Source organism: Penicillium canescens, assembly GCF_028828765.1.
Source record: "Penicillium canescens strain IBT 15451 chromosome Unknown utg000003l_segment0_segment0, whole genome shotgun sequence".
Taxonomy (NCBI): domain Eukaryota; kingdom Fungi; phylum Ascomycota; class Eurotiomycetes; order Eurotiales; family Aspergillaceae; genus Penicillium; species Penicillium canescens.
Window position 1 is genome coordinate 702092 of NW_026703965.1, and position 15112 is coordinate 717203.

Sequence of the window (15112 nt, forward strand, 5' to 3'; positions counted from 1 at the left end):
TCTCAATTCAAACCAGAATAGGGAAAATAAGCAAAGTTAAACAAGGATACAGAAATATATATTCAAGCCCATTCCGGAGAATTATGAATAGATGAACAAAGTATAGCATACAATAAGGCTATGACTCCAGACGCAATTTGATATATGGAACCAACTTCACCTCCCCAATAAGCCCATTATCACTGCGCGGGGGAAGAGTAGGCGATATGGTACTCAACAAAGGCGCAGTATCAGAATTCTTAATGTCGCCCAAGATAGTCCGAATATAATTCCACATGGTCGTAGGAGCAACGACAGTCACTTGGTTCTGGCCAACGCGGAGATAAGGCGCAACATCAGCACGGGGAGCGGCGAGATCAAGCGGCGGCAATTGGAGCCCGTTTATATAGAGCCGGGCTGCGTGTTTGATGGGTGGGAGGACGAGGTAAGCACCGTCTGCTTTACCGGAGCTTTTGGGCGGAGGCCAGGAGAAGGTTGTGCTGTAGTAGCCAAGGCCTGATGCATTCTTGAGACCTTCGATTTGTGCCCAAGAGATCAGAGAGCTTAGATGGTGGGTAGTATTGTGTTTGTCGGCAATGATCGATGCGTCGGACATGTTTTGTGGTGCTTCCCAATGCTCTGCTGTTAGGGTCCAGTTTGATAGCTTGGTAGCACTGGCAACTCCAGTTGGAACCTTGATGTGCTTTCCATTCGAAAGACTCAAAGGCTTGGGCTGTGTGCTGGCTGAAATGTGCAACACAATGTCGCCGTTTGACGTTGAGTCGCCGCCAAGTACCGCGGAGGACGTCTGAGTGACATGGACCTTGGGGCGACTTTCATCCTGGAACGCGATAATTACGGTCTGGTTGCCAGCGAGGCTGAGGGGAATAACCACTCTGTCATCTTTGCGCTGGTAGTTGAGAAGGGGCTTTTTGTCTCCCGTCCAAGGATCGAGTAAGAATGGCGTCTTCGTGCTGAGTATGCTGACACTACCAGTTGATGCATTAGTGTCACAGAAGACAAATGCGTGATCCATGCCGTGCACTGTATCCTCTCTCCAGGTTGTGTACCAAGTCCCGTTAGTCTTCACACTGACGCGTGGTGACAGGCCAAGAGAATGAAGTTTCTTGGCAACCTGGCCAGCAGCCACACTGTATACATTCTTTGATTGCTTCAACACAATGATAGCCTTCTCGACAGATGCTTTGTCTCTGCTATCATAGGTCGCGTAGACACCAGGGTCGCCGCCACTAAGGATCACGGGGAATCCAGCCCGGGCGTACTTCCGAAGATACTGTGCCCCTTCAAGGGTGAGATTGCTGTTTCCCGTGATAACGAGAGCTTTGTATTTAGGTCCCTTAGGCCCCAGTTTCCCATTCTTGATGGTCGCCTCCGGGAGTGCAAAGTTATCTGGGGATAAGTAGGAATACGAATAGCCTGAAAGAGGATTAGCCTGATCTAGTGTTCTTCGTTCAACTTTACTCACCAGAATTGATCAAATCATCCGAGAAATATAGAGTTGGGAAATTCGGGTTCGTGCCAGAAACCTTGTTATAGATAGCAATGTCCGTTCTGGGGATGCCAGACTGTTGCAGGTATTGCACTCGCGCAATATAGTTCAGCACATCTCCAAATCCATGGTCCCAAGAAGGCTGCTTGTTAGAGTATGAGTCTGAGAAAAGATAGCTGAACGCTGTATAGCCGGGCCACGTAGTGCCGTAATAGTTTCCAGTATACGACTGGCCATGTAGAACGACTTGGTTAACACCTCCGACCACAGCACGGTTGATGGAGAAGAGCAACTCTGGGTGTGGGTAATTGTATGACTCAAGCATCATGGCACCCATCTCATTTGAGATGACACGCTTCCCAGAGATGTGCGCTGGTCCAGCAAACTGTCGGTAGCCATCGACGTTGTTTCCAAATTGGAGACTTTCGCATTCCGGTGCATTAACAAATGGAATGTTGGCTTCCATGTCCATGGGGAGATTGTACGAAACTTGTGCCGACATTTGAAGACTGAGTTTCGAATTTATCCAGCCGGTGATTTCCTTCAAATAACTTCGGTAACCTTCTACCAAGGCACCACGGAAATCGTTGATGTATCCAAGTCCTTGGTCAGGGGTATTGAGTCGGCATTGGATGTAGCCTGGCTTTGTGCTTTGGATGTTTATGTTGTTGTCGCCGTACATCAACAGAGGTAAGAAAGTCTTCAAATCGTACCCATGTTTGGATTTGAAAATAGTTGGGAGAGTGGGAGTCCAAGCCATGCTCGATGTAATCTCAATACTATCCTCCCATCCTGCAGGAATTTAGCGAAAGCTTCAGAGGCAGTACTGAAATCTTTAAACTTACCGTAGTTGCCAACCTCTTTCAAAAGTTCTGACGTCTCACTGTCTAGAAGGTGTGTCTCCCAGAATTTGGTAATCGTCTGGGCCCCACGAGCACTGTAGTGATCAACAATAAAAGATCCGTTTCCAGTGATGTCTTTGGTCTCGGAGTTTGTGTACTCCAAGTTTTTGCTGTATGTCTGGAGCTGATAGAAAGCGAAGAGCCTGTAAGATGACTGTGCCAAAGGAAGATCAAGGGAGATATGTCCACTTGGCGATACTTTGTCGGTCCAATCTGTCAGGCTGTTATTCTTGAGTGTCAACTCCAAGTACCATGTCTGGGGTGTTCCAAGTAAGGAAGGACCGCTTGATGCAAGACTGTGGTTCTTTGATGCGAGGACCTCAGCTGATACGAGTGCAACGAGCTCGCCAGATCCCCACCCAGGAATGACTCCAGCAAAATGCCCACTTGATGGGATGGTGACGGACGACGATTGCTTACGAGATGTTAGTGCGACAAATACTCAAGGGATTGCCTGGTATATGGTCATACCAAATCCCACATCAGACCTTCATCATCCGGATCAGCTGGAACACCCTGTCCTTGGTTTGGTCCCATGGCGAAATCCATCGCAAGCCCAGCCTCCTTGTGTGCCTTGAGCGCAGCCAAGAACAGCTTGTTGTACGACGGAGTTCCAAATCCATACTTCGACCAATCTGCATCAGCAGGTTTGCCACCTAGGCTTCCACCATAGTTATAAAAAGGTAGGAATTCCACTCCCCCGGCACCAATCGCACCGGCAGATTTTATATTATCTTTGACGATTTCGGCATCAACACTGGCATCAGGGAGCCAGTAACGGAACCGAGGACGGAGACGTGCAGCAGGGTTTTCAAATGATCCTCGGTTGACTGGCGCATCTGCCTGATCATTTGTATCGGCAATGACAGGCTGTAAGAGCAGCAGCAGCACCCCTAGAAAGGGGACTAGTGGCTTCCACATCGCTCGGATATCCCGAGTTGACACACTACAGCCGAGCGTTGTCACAGGGGATGCTAAGCAATGAATTTGAATTGGGTAAGGCAAACAGGGAAGGCTGCTTTGATTGATGGTCTACATGATGATTAACCATGGTCTTTATACATCCATTCAATGCACCGTGTGTTATATATGCCGCATATGAATACCCCACACAATTGCTCTGGCGTGATCGAGACTACAAGGTTTCGGGCTGGTCTACCCCGACAAAACTTTCACTCATGAATAGTTTCCAATGTTATTGGACATCCCGAATCATGCAGACGGCCCCTGAGGAGAGAGTGGTCCGCACCTGGGGCAGATCTACCTAGGTACACAAGTACGAATACGAATACGTTGGCATGAAATTCGTTGACTATACCTATTATATGAAATTTTACCAGGGAATTCGGGATGAACTTCGCCGACATGAGTATTTTGATTTCTTCTCGGTTATGTACCCCGCGGGGAACCCTGTTAGCGCTTCGGACTAATCAGGCCCCTCATCATAGATGCAGATCGTAGACCTCCCGCCACAAGGAATTAATTCCGGTGGTAGGAACACTCAAATAAGGAGCTTGGAATGTATTTAACCTCTCCCTCGGTATGAAATAACTCAATGCCGCTAGCCTCTATGTGCAAAGTCCTTTCTGCTTCCAACGATTTTGTGAAATGTAGAGACCGAGGGGCGACAATTCCTGGATCCGTTAACAGGAAGAGCTCAACACAGTATTTATAGGAAATTTCGGCTGTACCTAAAGTTTGATATTAGTTCAAAGCCGAAAGAGGAGAAATGAACGAAAAGAAAAGAGAACCGAAAATCAAAAACGGTCACACAATCACAACGTTAGGGTGCCAAGGCTCGACAATGCCTAGATGGGGCGGCCCCTAGTATTTACGCTTGTAAGAACATTTGATACAAATTAGATAATACTTGGTAATGCATGTGTATCGTAAGTTGAATAAAACATAGGTACGAGCAGTTTTGCGATTACTCGTTAATTAATGGTTGAAGTCTCGACAGAGGCGTGGAAGCGAGGGTATCCCTTACTTGCATGGTTCTGCCTATCTATAAAATGTACAAAGTACACGAGTAGTACTGTCATGTGAATTCTTATGACGCGAATTGCATGTACTGTTTTTCTGGTCTCCATTGTCAGTCTACATTGACCTATCTATACATGTTAAAAGCAGAGTTTGCCTATCTTGAAAGACAGCTTCAATCACGTTATTGAATCGGAGAACTAACCGAATCTAAAAGAGGCAAGTACGATTCTATAACTTAATTGATCCCGATGGCAACACTCCTAGTGATAATCCCCCCTCTCTCGGACAGGTATCACAATATAAAGCGGCAGCATTCTCCGGCTTGATCGATCGATCTTTTGGAGGAAATTGAGAGTCAGATGTACTGCAAATGCAGCTCAATTTATATTTCAAGATGAGGAAATTGACTATTGCCCCTCTGAGCTTTCAGATCCTAGTCTGGGAGACAAGGTTGTCCGCAAGATCTTGATTGGATAGGGAAAATGCCAATCTATGACCCATAGCATTTCCAACATAATTCAAGGATTGATGGCACAGTGCTATTTGACTTTTGGATGCGAGCGGACAAGTCACGACCGCCCACATAGGCCAAAGCAAAGTATTGCTGTTTGCAAACTTGGCATTTGGCATGGGTTGAAAATTCCCATTTCCATCTAGGAATCCAATGGTGGCTGAGACGGCATAGCAAATCATTCTAAGGACGTAATGTATTCGACCTTCGACAGTTTCGCAGAACACGTCTAAACCAGCGTGGAATTTTGGAATGCTGAATACCAGATCATGCTTTTGGACTTCTTTGCAACATGCAAGGGCGTGGAGGTAGAAGACTATTTGAGCGGAGTGAGTAATTGCTAAGAAGGTTGTTGTCCAGGGATCAGGGTACGAAAGTGCAGCGACATTAGTGCTTTGAAACTGGTATTGCTGCTTCCAATGAGGTGGAATGCATGCATCCCAGGTTTCAATTTCCTGTATCAGGCAGGAAGCGCGCTGGAGTAGGTTCCTCAAGGCCAGTTGTTGCCTTGATTCGCTGTCTGGGCTTGATTGATTGGGAATGTCCCACATTTCCGAGGTAGACTGGCAGTATTGAGATATCATGCTGTTGAGAATGCCGGCCCGAAGCACACAGTCAGGGTTGGGCATAGCTTCAATAAATGCAGGAACCCTGACATATTGGAACTTGTTTGTCCCGATGGCTTGAATTTGCTGTTCAAACGCGAAATAAATTGTCAGTGGGCTAATCGAAGAGGGACAAACAATACTCACTATTTGTACGATTATCCAGCCAATTAGGGATCGAGTATATTTGCTGCTTGATTGTTCATCCCCGCGCAGCTGCAGCAAATGAGAGATTCCGGACAAGTGAGGGTCCGGAATACCACCTCTCTCGTGAACGAAATTCTGCGAGCTGAAATGAGTAAAGAACTATGAAAGACAAAGCACAGCCGACGTATAAAAAATATGCTCAGCAAAAGGCATGCAGCAAGAGTTTCATCTTTCACGGCATCTTCACGAGAGCCGAGAGCGTTATTCAGATACTTCAGTGACAGGCCATAGTTGTTCCGAGCCTTAATGTGAAATTCCCGAGCACCAGGTCTATTGGAAAGTAGGAGATAGGAGACACTAAGAAGTGCATGTTTCAAACACGGATCATCGCCCCTTTCCTGGAAAAGGACCGGTAAAAAGGCCAGATGACCTTCACAGGGGGACCGATGTACTTTCAAGACGACCTGGTGCATGAAATTACATAGGGATTGCCAGTCTGCACATATGGAGAGTGCCCGAGAGGGCTCCGGCACAGAAGGAAAGGACTGGGAGCCATCCGATGGCGAACTCGGGCAACTCGGACGACGAGTTTTGTGAACACGTAGAGAGCTGCCTCTCACGGCTGGTGGTTGTGCCGAAGCAGATTCTGCAATGCCATTCTCTCGAGAAGGCCTGTACTTGCGGAAGCTGAATTTATCTGAATAGCCAGTGCACTGAATGCCATGCTGAACACACCGACGGCATTCGGGTTCGGCCCCGTCACACTAAGCAAGAGTTAAAACTGGATTGGCGTGCCGGCAGGAGGGATTGGCTCACTTTGACTTTTCATCTGCGACATACACGGCATCCTGTACTTAATCTTCCAGGAAATACCATGAATGTTGACCCAGTAGGGATCCGCTAGAGGTGCGTTTAATTAGAGCCCTTCCGGTTGTCAGACTCACTTAACCGAAACTTTTGTCGGAAGTCCGATAAGATGTACCAGTATTGTTTCTATACAATCTATACCACCTTGTCCGAGTATACCTTCGAGGGAAGCATGACAATATCGAGTGATACAAGTCCAGGATCGACTGCTCAAGGATCGTCCTCTGCATCATCTTCCTCTGAAGGGACACTTTCTCAGGGATCCAGCAGCAATTCATCATCCTCTGCTGCGTCGTCTAATGCATCGAGTGGGAACGGCACTTCATCTTCCATTGCTGTCACCTCTCATGGAGGCTCCCGCCGAAGCTTAAATATCGCAGACGTGGTCAGCATGGATCAAGCGGCACAGCCACTGGGCCTTGCAACGTTACCATTGAAGTTACTTCTATGTATGCTAGCGCCAAGACCTGGTGCTCAGCGGAAGGACTCAAGGCAGCGATTCCTTACTGGCAGTCTTTATGTGAAACGAACAGTCTGACGCTCATGGACTTGACTGGAATTGAGGCTAATGTGACGGACGACTGTATCGCCTCGCTTCCTCTGATCGATCCTGAACAAAACAGCACGACAACCACTGGTACTATTAATTCGTCCGTTCTGCTCACTCATGCCTATTATTAGCGTGCCTACAAATCCTACGTGCGTATAAATTTACCGGCGTGTCTTTCTTTGAACTATGAGCTAACCATTTCTATCAAGGTGACGCATGACTTTGCCATCGCGAAGGATAAAATGTTTGGATGGGGAATCATGGGCTACTGGGCCAATGTGTTGGTGTTTGGCATGTTTTCAAAGGCTTGGACTGTTTTACAGGGAGGTTCGCAAAGAAGATCTCCCTTGGAGAGCCTGTACCACCGCTTCCGAACCCACATCACAGTGCCGGCTACTTTTGTGCCTCTCTCTTCCAGGCATCAGCAACTCTGGTACTCGCACGCTATTCCCAAGCGAGTTGACTCTTTGATCGTGTTTGGATTCTGGGCCGTGACCATTATTTTAAGTTTCGTGAAATACGAAAGTTTCACGGGTAACATCGAGTCAGTTTCCCATCCCTCTCCTTACTTGTGTTTATCTAATGATTTACTATAAAACAGGACCCCGAGTCTTGTGCAAAAAAACTGGCAGTATTCTTCTGACCGGACTGGTATTCTTTCCTACGCCTGCCTGCCCTTTCTGTGGCTCTTCAGTGGCCGAAACAACATTTTTCTATGGGCGACAAACTTCACCAATCAGTCCTTTATCACTTTCCATCGTCATGTCGCATGGGCTTGCACTCTCCTTGCTGCGGTGCATTCCATCAACTACAGTGTGGTGTTTGCAGTATACGGTAAACAGACTCTCTCCCCGGGATATGAGACAAGAGCTAACAGATCTGATAGACGGCAGATACTGGACTGCTTGGATTGAAGAATATTGGTACATGGGTGTAGTGGTAAGTGCTCCCAATCCCCTCCGTCGTTAAACCCTCAGCTTATGCGCTATCAGGCCACTATCCTCATGTGTTTCATGCTTGTGCAATCAATGACCTGGTTCCGCCAACACTCATATGAAGTCTTCTTGGCTATTCATTTGGTTTTCGCAGTTGTTGTGATCGTCGGCCTTTTCATGTAAGTTCCGTGGTGACAATCACTTCAACGGAAGGCCTTCACTAATCCAGCCCAGGCATACCAGCTTTGACGGACTGGAATTTGTTGGGTATCTGTGGGCGCCTGTCGGGCTGTGGATCATTGATCGACTTGCTCGCGTTTTCCGCATATTCTACTGCAATCTGAACGTTCGCTTTGGAAAGCAATTCTTTTCGAAGCCGTATTCCACGGTCACCTATAGCGAAGAGAGTGATCTTATCAAGATTGAGGTTATTCCCGGAGCGTCGACGACGCCGCGCCCGAAGCCTGGTCAGCATTACTTTCTGTACCAGGGAGGTGTGCTCAAGTTTTGGGAAAACCATCCTTTCTCACTGGGTGCATGGGCTCCCGCTTTGGAAGGCAAGAGTGAATTCAGTTCCCCGGCAATGGATCAGAACAAGCTTATCTTCTACATCCGGCCCTATGATGGAGGGACTCGCCGCCTTCGCGACCAATGTCGCAAGGCCAATGATATACTTTACCCGAACCTCCTCGTCGAAGGACCTTACGGTCATACTGAACCAATGCACCACTTTGACACAAATCTGATGGTTGTTGGCGGTACCGGTATAGCCGCAGCGTTGCCCTACCTTCTAAGCCATCTAGAACGCGTCAAAAGGCGTCAAACCAAGACTTCAAGAATACACCTCGTTTGGTCCATCCGTCAGCGCGAAATGTGGAATCAAGTGTTCACAGATGACCTACTGCAGGTTTTGCAGAGCAGTGATATTACAATCACCATCTATTGCTCCAACCTTGCTACAACCCTTCAGGATTTGAGCTCAGCTGAGACTGATGCTTCCAATAAGACTGTTTTGGCAGCCACCGCTACTCCGGTGAGCTCGCCTACTCGGAGTGGCGGCGTGCGCTTCATGCCTGGTCGCCCCAACGTGCGAGAGCTTCTCATGGCTGAGGTGGAAGAAAGCAAGGCTAGCACGTCAAGCATTGGCGTCTTTACTTGCGGCCCTGCTCAGATGGCTGATGAGTGTCGATCATCGGTCTATGAGGTCATGAAACATGGCTTCCATGCGATTGATTATTTCGAGGAGGCATTCGGATGGTGATTAATGGAGGAAGGAGAAGCTGTTTTAAGGTCGACTAAAGGAGATCGGAAATATAAAAGTTTTAGCTCACATGATTTATAGAATGCTACTAAATGACGTCTGATTTTCTTATTCCCAAATGAAATTATCTTGAGTGCATTGTTTCGGGGAAAGTGACGTATAATATATAACAGACGGAGAGCACTGAGATTGGGCTACAAGGGAAACTATTTCAGAGTTTCAAGATCTACACGGCGGCTCGACGTGGTGGATTAGCAAACACGTAAGGGTTGTATGCTGCATATCCATCGAGATTTCTTTTGTTCCCTTGAACTCTATATTAATGCCATACAGTACTTGCTTGGGTGTCTTGGTTCTTCTTCGTGATGAAATCTCAAAGAGACTTCAGATCTATTCAATCAATACCTTTTAGTACTGGTGCACAGCAGTGGAAGTAATGAACATTGCTGTCATCAAAGTTGATTTATGACGCACTGCAGATCAGGCACTGCAATTCCAATACCGAAGCCAAGCCAAAATGCAAACGCAAATGCGAATAGCAAAAGAAAAATATCACGAACCCCAAGTATTAGCCCCACCCAACGCAGCCAATGCGAAATGACTCCCAAGCGTCGGCCTAGCACGGAAAGAATACGAGTCCCCAGCAACATATTGCCCACTGTCCTGCACCCAATAACGATCCGAGAACGGCGCGGAATTCAACCCATTAGCAACATAAGCATGCAAATCCTTGATGAATAACTCCCTCGCCGACCCAGTAACAGTAGCAGCAACAAACGACTGCCAATTCGTCTGGCCCCAGCCAATAGCCCCGTCAAGCGGTACGCCCGCTTTTTGCCGGACGGTTGGGTAGAAGGCCGCTGTGGCGTTGTACGCTTCTTCGGGGAAGATGTCTAGACCGAAGAGGAGGTCTGGGTAGTGGTTGTAGACGAGGAACCAGGGTGTGATGCCGTACTGAATTAGGAAGCGGGTTCCTGCGGCGTCGGTGCCGAGGTGGTCTGACCAGATTTTCTCTGCGAAGGATTTGCCGGCTGTTGTGTAGTTTGCTTGGTTTGTTAGGGCGCCATAGGTTGCGAGGCCGATGGCTGCCTTTACGGCGAGGTTTGTTTGGTTTGCTAGTGCGCCTAGGGCGTCGTTGAGGGAGAGTTGGGTGGTTGGGTAAAGGCCGTTTTTGTAGAGGTATTGGGCGTATTGGGAGAGTTGGGAGGCATAGGTCGTTGCCAAGTCTGTTTTTCCGGTCGCCAGTTGGTAGGCGTAGGTGAGGATTATTATGTTCCCACTTTCTTCGATGGGCATTTCTTCGCCGTCTTCTGGATGGCCTGTTGCATTGGGGTAGCTGGCGCCGATCTCGTGGACAGCATACTCTTTTGTGTAGGCATCGCTCCCGCTGTATTGGAGAATAGGGTCGAGGAGGAGCTTAAGGTAGCCTGGGCTGAGGATGTAGAAGATTGGAAAGGTGGCGAAGATTACATCTACGGTATTGATGTTGCCATCGCTGGAGATCTCTTTGATAAATGCGCGCGTTGTACCGGTGTCGAGAGATTCGTTGGGGATTGTGATTTCAATACCACCGTAGACTTGGCGGGTGGAGAGTGCGAGGATGTCCGAATAGTTCGATCCATAACTAGAGGTTCCTGTCGACTGAACCAGCTCGTCAAATGTGACTGATTCCTCATTCGCATCAGAGTAATCGTCTAGAAAATAAGAGACTGCATCCACAGTATCGGCGTAGGTCGCTCGGTAGTATCCCGTCTGGGCTTCGCCGAGGAAATTGATCGACTCTTCACGCACATGGCCGACCGCAAAGGTCACGGCCTCTTCCTTGGCGGTTGTTCCAAGATCGTGTGCAAACCCGACCACCCCGTTGGCAGTCCACTCGGCGTGAGTGCCAGACAAAGTTCCATTGGAGATAAAGCTTTGACGCACCGAGGCTGACGGCCCGGAGGCAGTGGAGAGAGAGCCCCCGGCCGCGGGGCGGGTGGCGTAGACGGCGCTTCCCCACAGCGCTTGGCCATTGCTGTTCTCCGAGTATGTCGACGCATCCGCGCCTTGGATCTGGAACACGCCAGTCGTGCTCTTCGTCGAATAACTCCAGCTCACATCGCTGGCTTGACCAACCCAGCTGTGGTCGAGATCAGAATAGATTTGGACCGAGCTGGAATCGCCTGCCTCGACAGTCACTGTCAAATACGAGAAGGGCAAGGATTGGCGGAGGTAATTCTTAGGCGAAACCGGAGAAAAGAAATCCAGTGTGAATGTCCGCGATCCCGCTTGCACTGTAAAGGTCGAATGAGTAGAGGTATAAGTTGCCTCGGTGACAGTGCCGGACTTGGTTCCGCTCAGGGGTAGCTTGACCCCAAACAAATTATACGCGACGCCATCCACACGCGCCGTGACAGACCAGATGAGATCATTACCAGCCCAAAATTGCGCTCTGCTGGAGGAAAGTGACGTGACCGAATTTCCGGGGATCCACGCTGCCGATCAGGTCAATGAGATTCCGGGGACGATCAGCGATCAGCACGCACCAGAGAGGTAGGGGCTCCGCACAGCCAACGGGTATGATGGAGGTTTGATCGGGGAGTATTTGATGGCCTCGCTGGTTGGCAGCGACAATATCATAATATACACTGCCGCAAGGGCGGACTGGGGGTTGAACCAGCGCATCTCGTGTCAACAACCGCGTAAACACGCAAGTTCGACGCGTTTATAGAGGCGAGAGATCGAAGATCGCGACGTGAAGAAAGGGATAAGCTGCGCGCCTTTGCCATTTCTTTCCGGGCAATCAAGGGCTTCAAATACCTCCGAGACTGCATCTCGCGTGGCATCTGATCACAACATGTCAAGTGCGCCTTGCGTGAGCGCCATGCGTATCACTTCCCGTCTATAAAGATGCGGAGGCTGCATTGAAGCGTAGGTGTATATATAAGCACGTCATCTGGTGAGCTGATGAGGATCTGATCTCCAATCGGATACTTTGTATAGTCGACAGGCGAGAGCCGACATACTTCTCTATGTTGTGTGGTGTCATAGGGACATACTAGTTGCACCCTGGAGCTAACCCCAAGTTGTGATGGCGAATAAAATCAAGGCTCAACCTAGACTTTAATGTCTTGACGGCTCATTCCGCCGATTTAGCTTCTCGCATATGCCAATGTTTGCTTGGTCTATGCCAAAGTACCTGAATCTCCGCCACACAACCTGAGTGTTTACCACAGAGCATAGTGCGGGGCTTCACCATATCTTCGATTTCAAATGCTTACTATCATTTGCTATCGGAACCGTCATTGTTGTTAGCCGAATAGGTGTATATGTATTTCGGATCAACTTCCAGCGTTATAGATCTTCTCTGTACATCGGGGGAAGAACCCAAGGGGTCGCATCCACTCAGATGGAAAAGGCGCGAATGCAACGGTCTTCTGCTATGAAGGGCAAATCCAGCTTGACTTGTATCTAAAATGGGAGTTCCTACTTCCATGGTGTTTCTTCTTCGCCTTTCTCTCTTGTCATCTCTCTCCCCATCTCCCCGCATCATCGCCCGCCGGTAAGTAACCATTAATTCACGGTATCAGGCTTGTTTCATAGTGGTGAGATGTATCTGACGATGGTGCCTTTTTGATGACCATGAGTCTGGTCTAGACCTGTTATCCCCTTGGAGGAGTCGTACTAACCGCGTCTTCTACAGGCGTTTCCCATGCTGTAGTATCAAGTCAATACCCGAACCCACAGGCCCACCGGGTTTAGTTAGCACTGCTCCACCATATCGGGGGTCTGCCACTAGAACCGGTGCAGGGAGCCTGACAATCGCGAGCGCCACAGTCTCCTAATTTCCAGCCTTGCTGTTCCAGTTTATAGGATACAGACGGGCGCATTGGTATCCATCGAAGCACGGGGGGTACGGGAGCTGTTTTAATACAGTAATCTGGCTCAGTCGGGATTAGTGACAACGTTATCGTGGAGAAACAGGACCATCCCCAAGATGATCTCCACGTCCCATCTGCAGGATCTGAATGGTGAGGCTGACTCTCGGGTATAGGGCGACCACCCGGGCGGGACCAAAGTAGCCAAGCGGGGATGAGGGCCAAGAGGATTGACCATTTCTGTCTGTTTTGATGGAACCTCCTGTCGCTACGACGTAGCCAGATCTGAGAGAGTCAAAGAATGAAGTCAACTAGCAAACAATACCATGTTAGCCCAACGTCGTAGTTCGCTGTCTGGTCACGTGATATGAACAAAATGTCCGGTCAAAAGAAGAGTTAATGGCAGTGTTAAGATATGACATTTTGGATATAAAATATGTAGATGGATTGTCACTGGTGTGATTTAAAGGGACATCTATCTAGTGTGCATTACTCCGTACTTTTGTTGCGACAGATGGTTCATAGTATTCAGCGGTGTCTGGTTGATAGATCAGATTAGTCTTCTCCGCCGCACCACCCCCCGCCTCTCTCTCTCTCTCTGTGCCTCTTTGCCTCTTCTACTTCTTTCTCACCTCTCCCCCTCTCCTATGCGCCAATCACCCTGTGCGGGGGAGCGCATGTATCTTCAGTCCAATCACCTCCCGAACAACGACTCCAATAATCCGCCGTCCCGGTTGATCATTGGGCAGTGCGTAACCCAGGGGCTTTTGTTCTGACATCTAGCGGTCTGGCAGTGTTTCTCGATGCGATTATGCAGCCGTCTGGAATAGGGTGGCTTGCCAAGGTATGAAAGGTGTCAGCCCAGATGAAAATAGGCACCCAAGGGGCTGGCCACATCCGAGTCGATGGGCCTCTTTGCATCTGGCACCTTTACACCCTGTCAGGCAAGGCTTGGCTATCAACATTCCCCCCTGTCTTTGTCAATCGCGAGTTTAGTTGGAAGTCACATACCTACTAGGTAGGTAACGACACAGCTTTCACCGTGGCCTCTCCTGCCGCTTGGCTTTCCGGTTCAGCGAACTCCCCACACCCCAGTGAGTGGCACCGAAGACATTCCATTTGACCTGAATCGATGTGGATGGACCCTTGCATAGGCCGTTCTTCAAATGTGATAACCATGGTCCAATCAGCTACCTTGACGCGCTAGCCCCATCACTCCCGTTCATTCCTCCGGCAGTTACCACACCTTCGGGACTTACCATCGCACATGGAAGCCCAGGGGACGCTGCAAGGGGCTTGGGCAGGTTTACAAGAGGACAGGATGTACCACTGGCTCACGACTCCGTCTACAGCGTTGAGGCTCTCCACATTTCACTCCGAAGAGTCGGTCTTGAGTTGGGATGGCCAGGTTGGATCAGATCTTGTCTCCGCACGGTGGTCGTTCTTTCATTGTGTTGATCCCTGTCGTTGTCCCTTTCACCTCCGGTTCGTGTCAGGTCCCCAGTCCGAGAACCAAACTATCTCGACTGTAGGGTCAAACATGGGCCGACTGCTTGTGGTTCGGGCCCTGACGATGATCCTAGGTTGTGAGATGAAGGGAACAGATCTAAACATAAAACTGTGAATAGATCGTAGTTGTAGGATCGTTGTAAATAATATCCTCTCCTGTAGTGACCCGATACTGTTAATTCAGCAATTAAGCACTTCATCATTATCATCATCAATCCATCATAAATGGCGGCCCCGAGAATCAGCCGAAGGGTAAATGGCCGGAAATGGACGACCGGTTGCGGATGAGAGTTACATCCCGAGCGTCTGGTTAGGTTCCTGCGGCAGATCTTTGCGGTCGAGAATTAAATAGTCAACGTCACTCATATTTTCTTCTTCCACCTGCGCCCTACTTTGAGGTACTTTACTTGCACAAACTTCGGGCTTGAGTCGATCCGTGGTATTCCAGCGAATCTCCCGCACTATTGACAGCGTCATCGTGCGGTTCACCCAG

At 48.9% G+C, this 15112-nt stretch overlaps 3 protein-coding genes across 3 annotated transcripts; 1 reads left to right on the forward strand and 2 right to left on the reverse strand.

Annotated features, from left to right (window-relative positions):
* Positions 1 to 118: 118 nt before the first annotated feature.
* On the reverse strand, positions 119 to 3312 carry N7446_003734 (uncharacterized protein; the record flags this gene model as incomplete). The annotated part of the gene is made up of 4 exons (XM_058512483.1): positions 119 to 1416; positions 1466 to 2281; positions 2335 to 2806; positions 2863 to 3312. 4 exons carry the CDS (start codon positions 3310 to 3312, stop codon positions 119 to 121), a joined length of 3036 nt encoding a protein of 1011 aa, XP_058373812.1.
* A 3639-nt stretch (positions 3313 to 6951) lies between these two features.
* Positions 6952 to 9250, forward strand: N7446_003735 (ferric reductase family protein; the record flags this gene model as incomplete). Its single annotated transcript, XM_058512484.1, has 6 exons — positions 6952 to 7158; positions 7264 to 7598; positions 7656 to 7888; positions 7941 to 7993; positions 8047 to 8168; positions 8224 to 9250. The coding sequence occupies 6 exons, from the start codon at positions 6952 to 6954 to the stop codon at positions 9248 to 9250; spliced, it is 1977 nt and encodes a 658-aa protein (XP_058373813.1).
* A 552-nt stretch (positions 9251 to 9802) lies between these two features.
* On the reverse strand, positions 9803 to 11917 carry N7446_003736 (glutaminase family protein; the record flags this gene model as incomplete). Its single annotated transcript, XM_058512485.1, has 2 exons — positions 9803 to 11727; positions 11779 to 11917. The coding sequence occupies 2 exons, from the start codon at positions 11915 to 11917 to the stop codon at positions 9803 to 9805; spliced, it is 2064 nt and encodes a 687-aa protein (XP_058373814.1).
* Positions 11918 to 15112: the final 3195 nt, after the last annotated feature.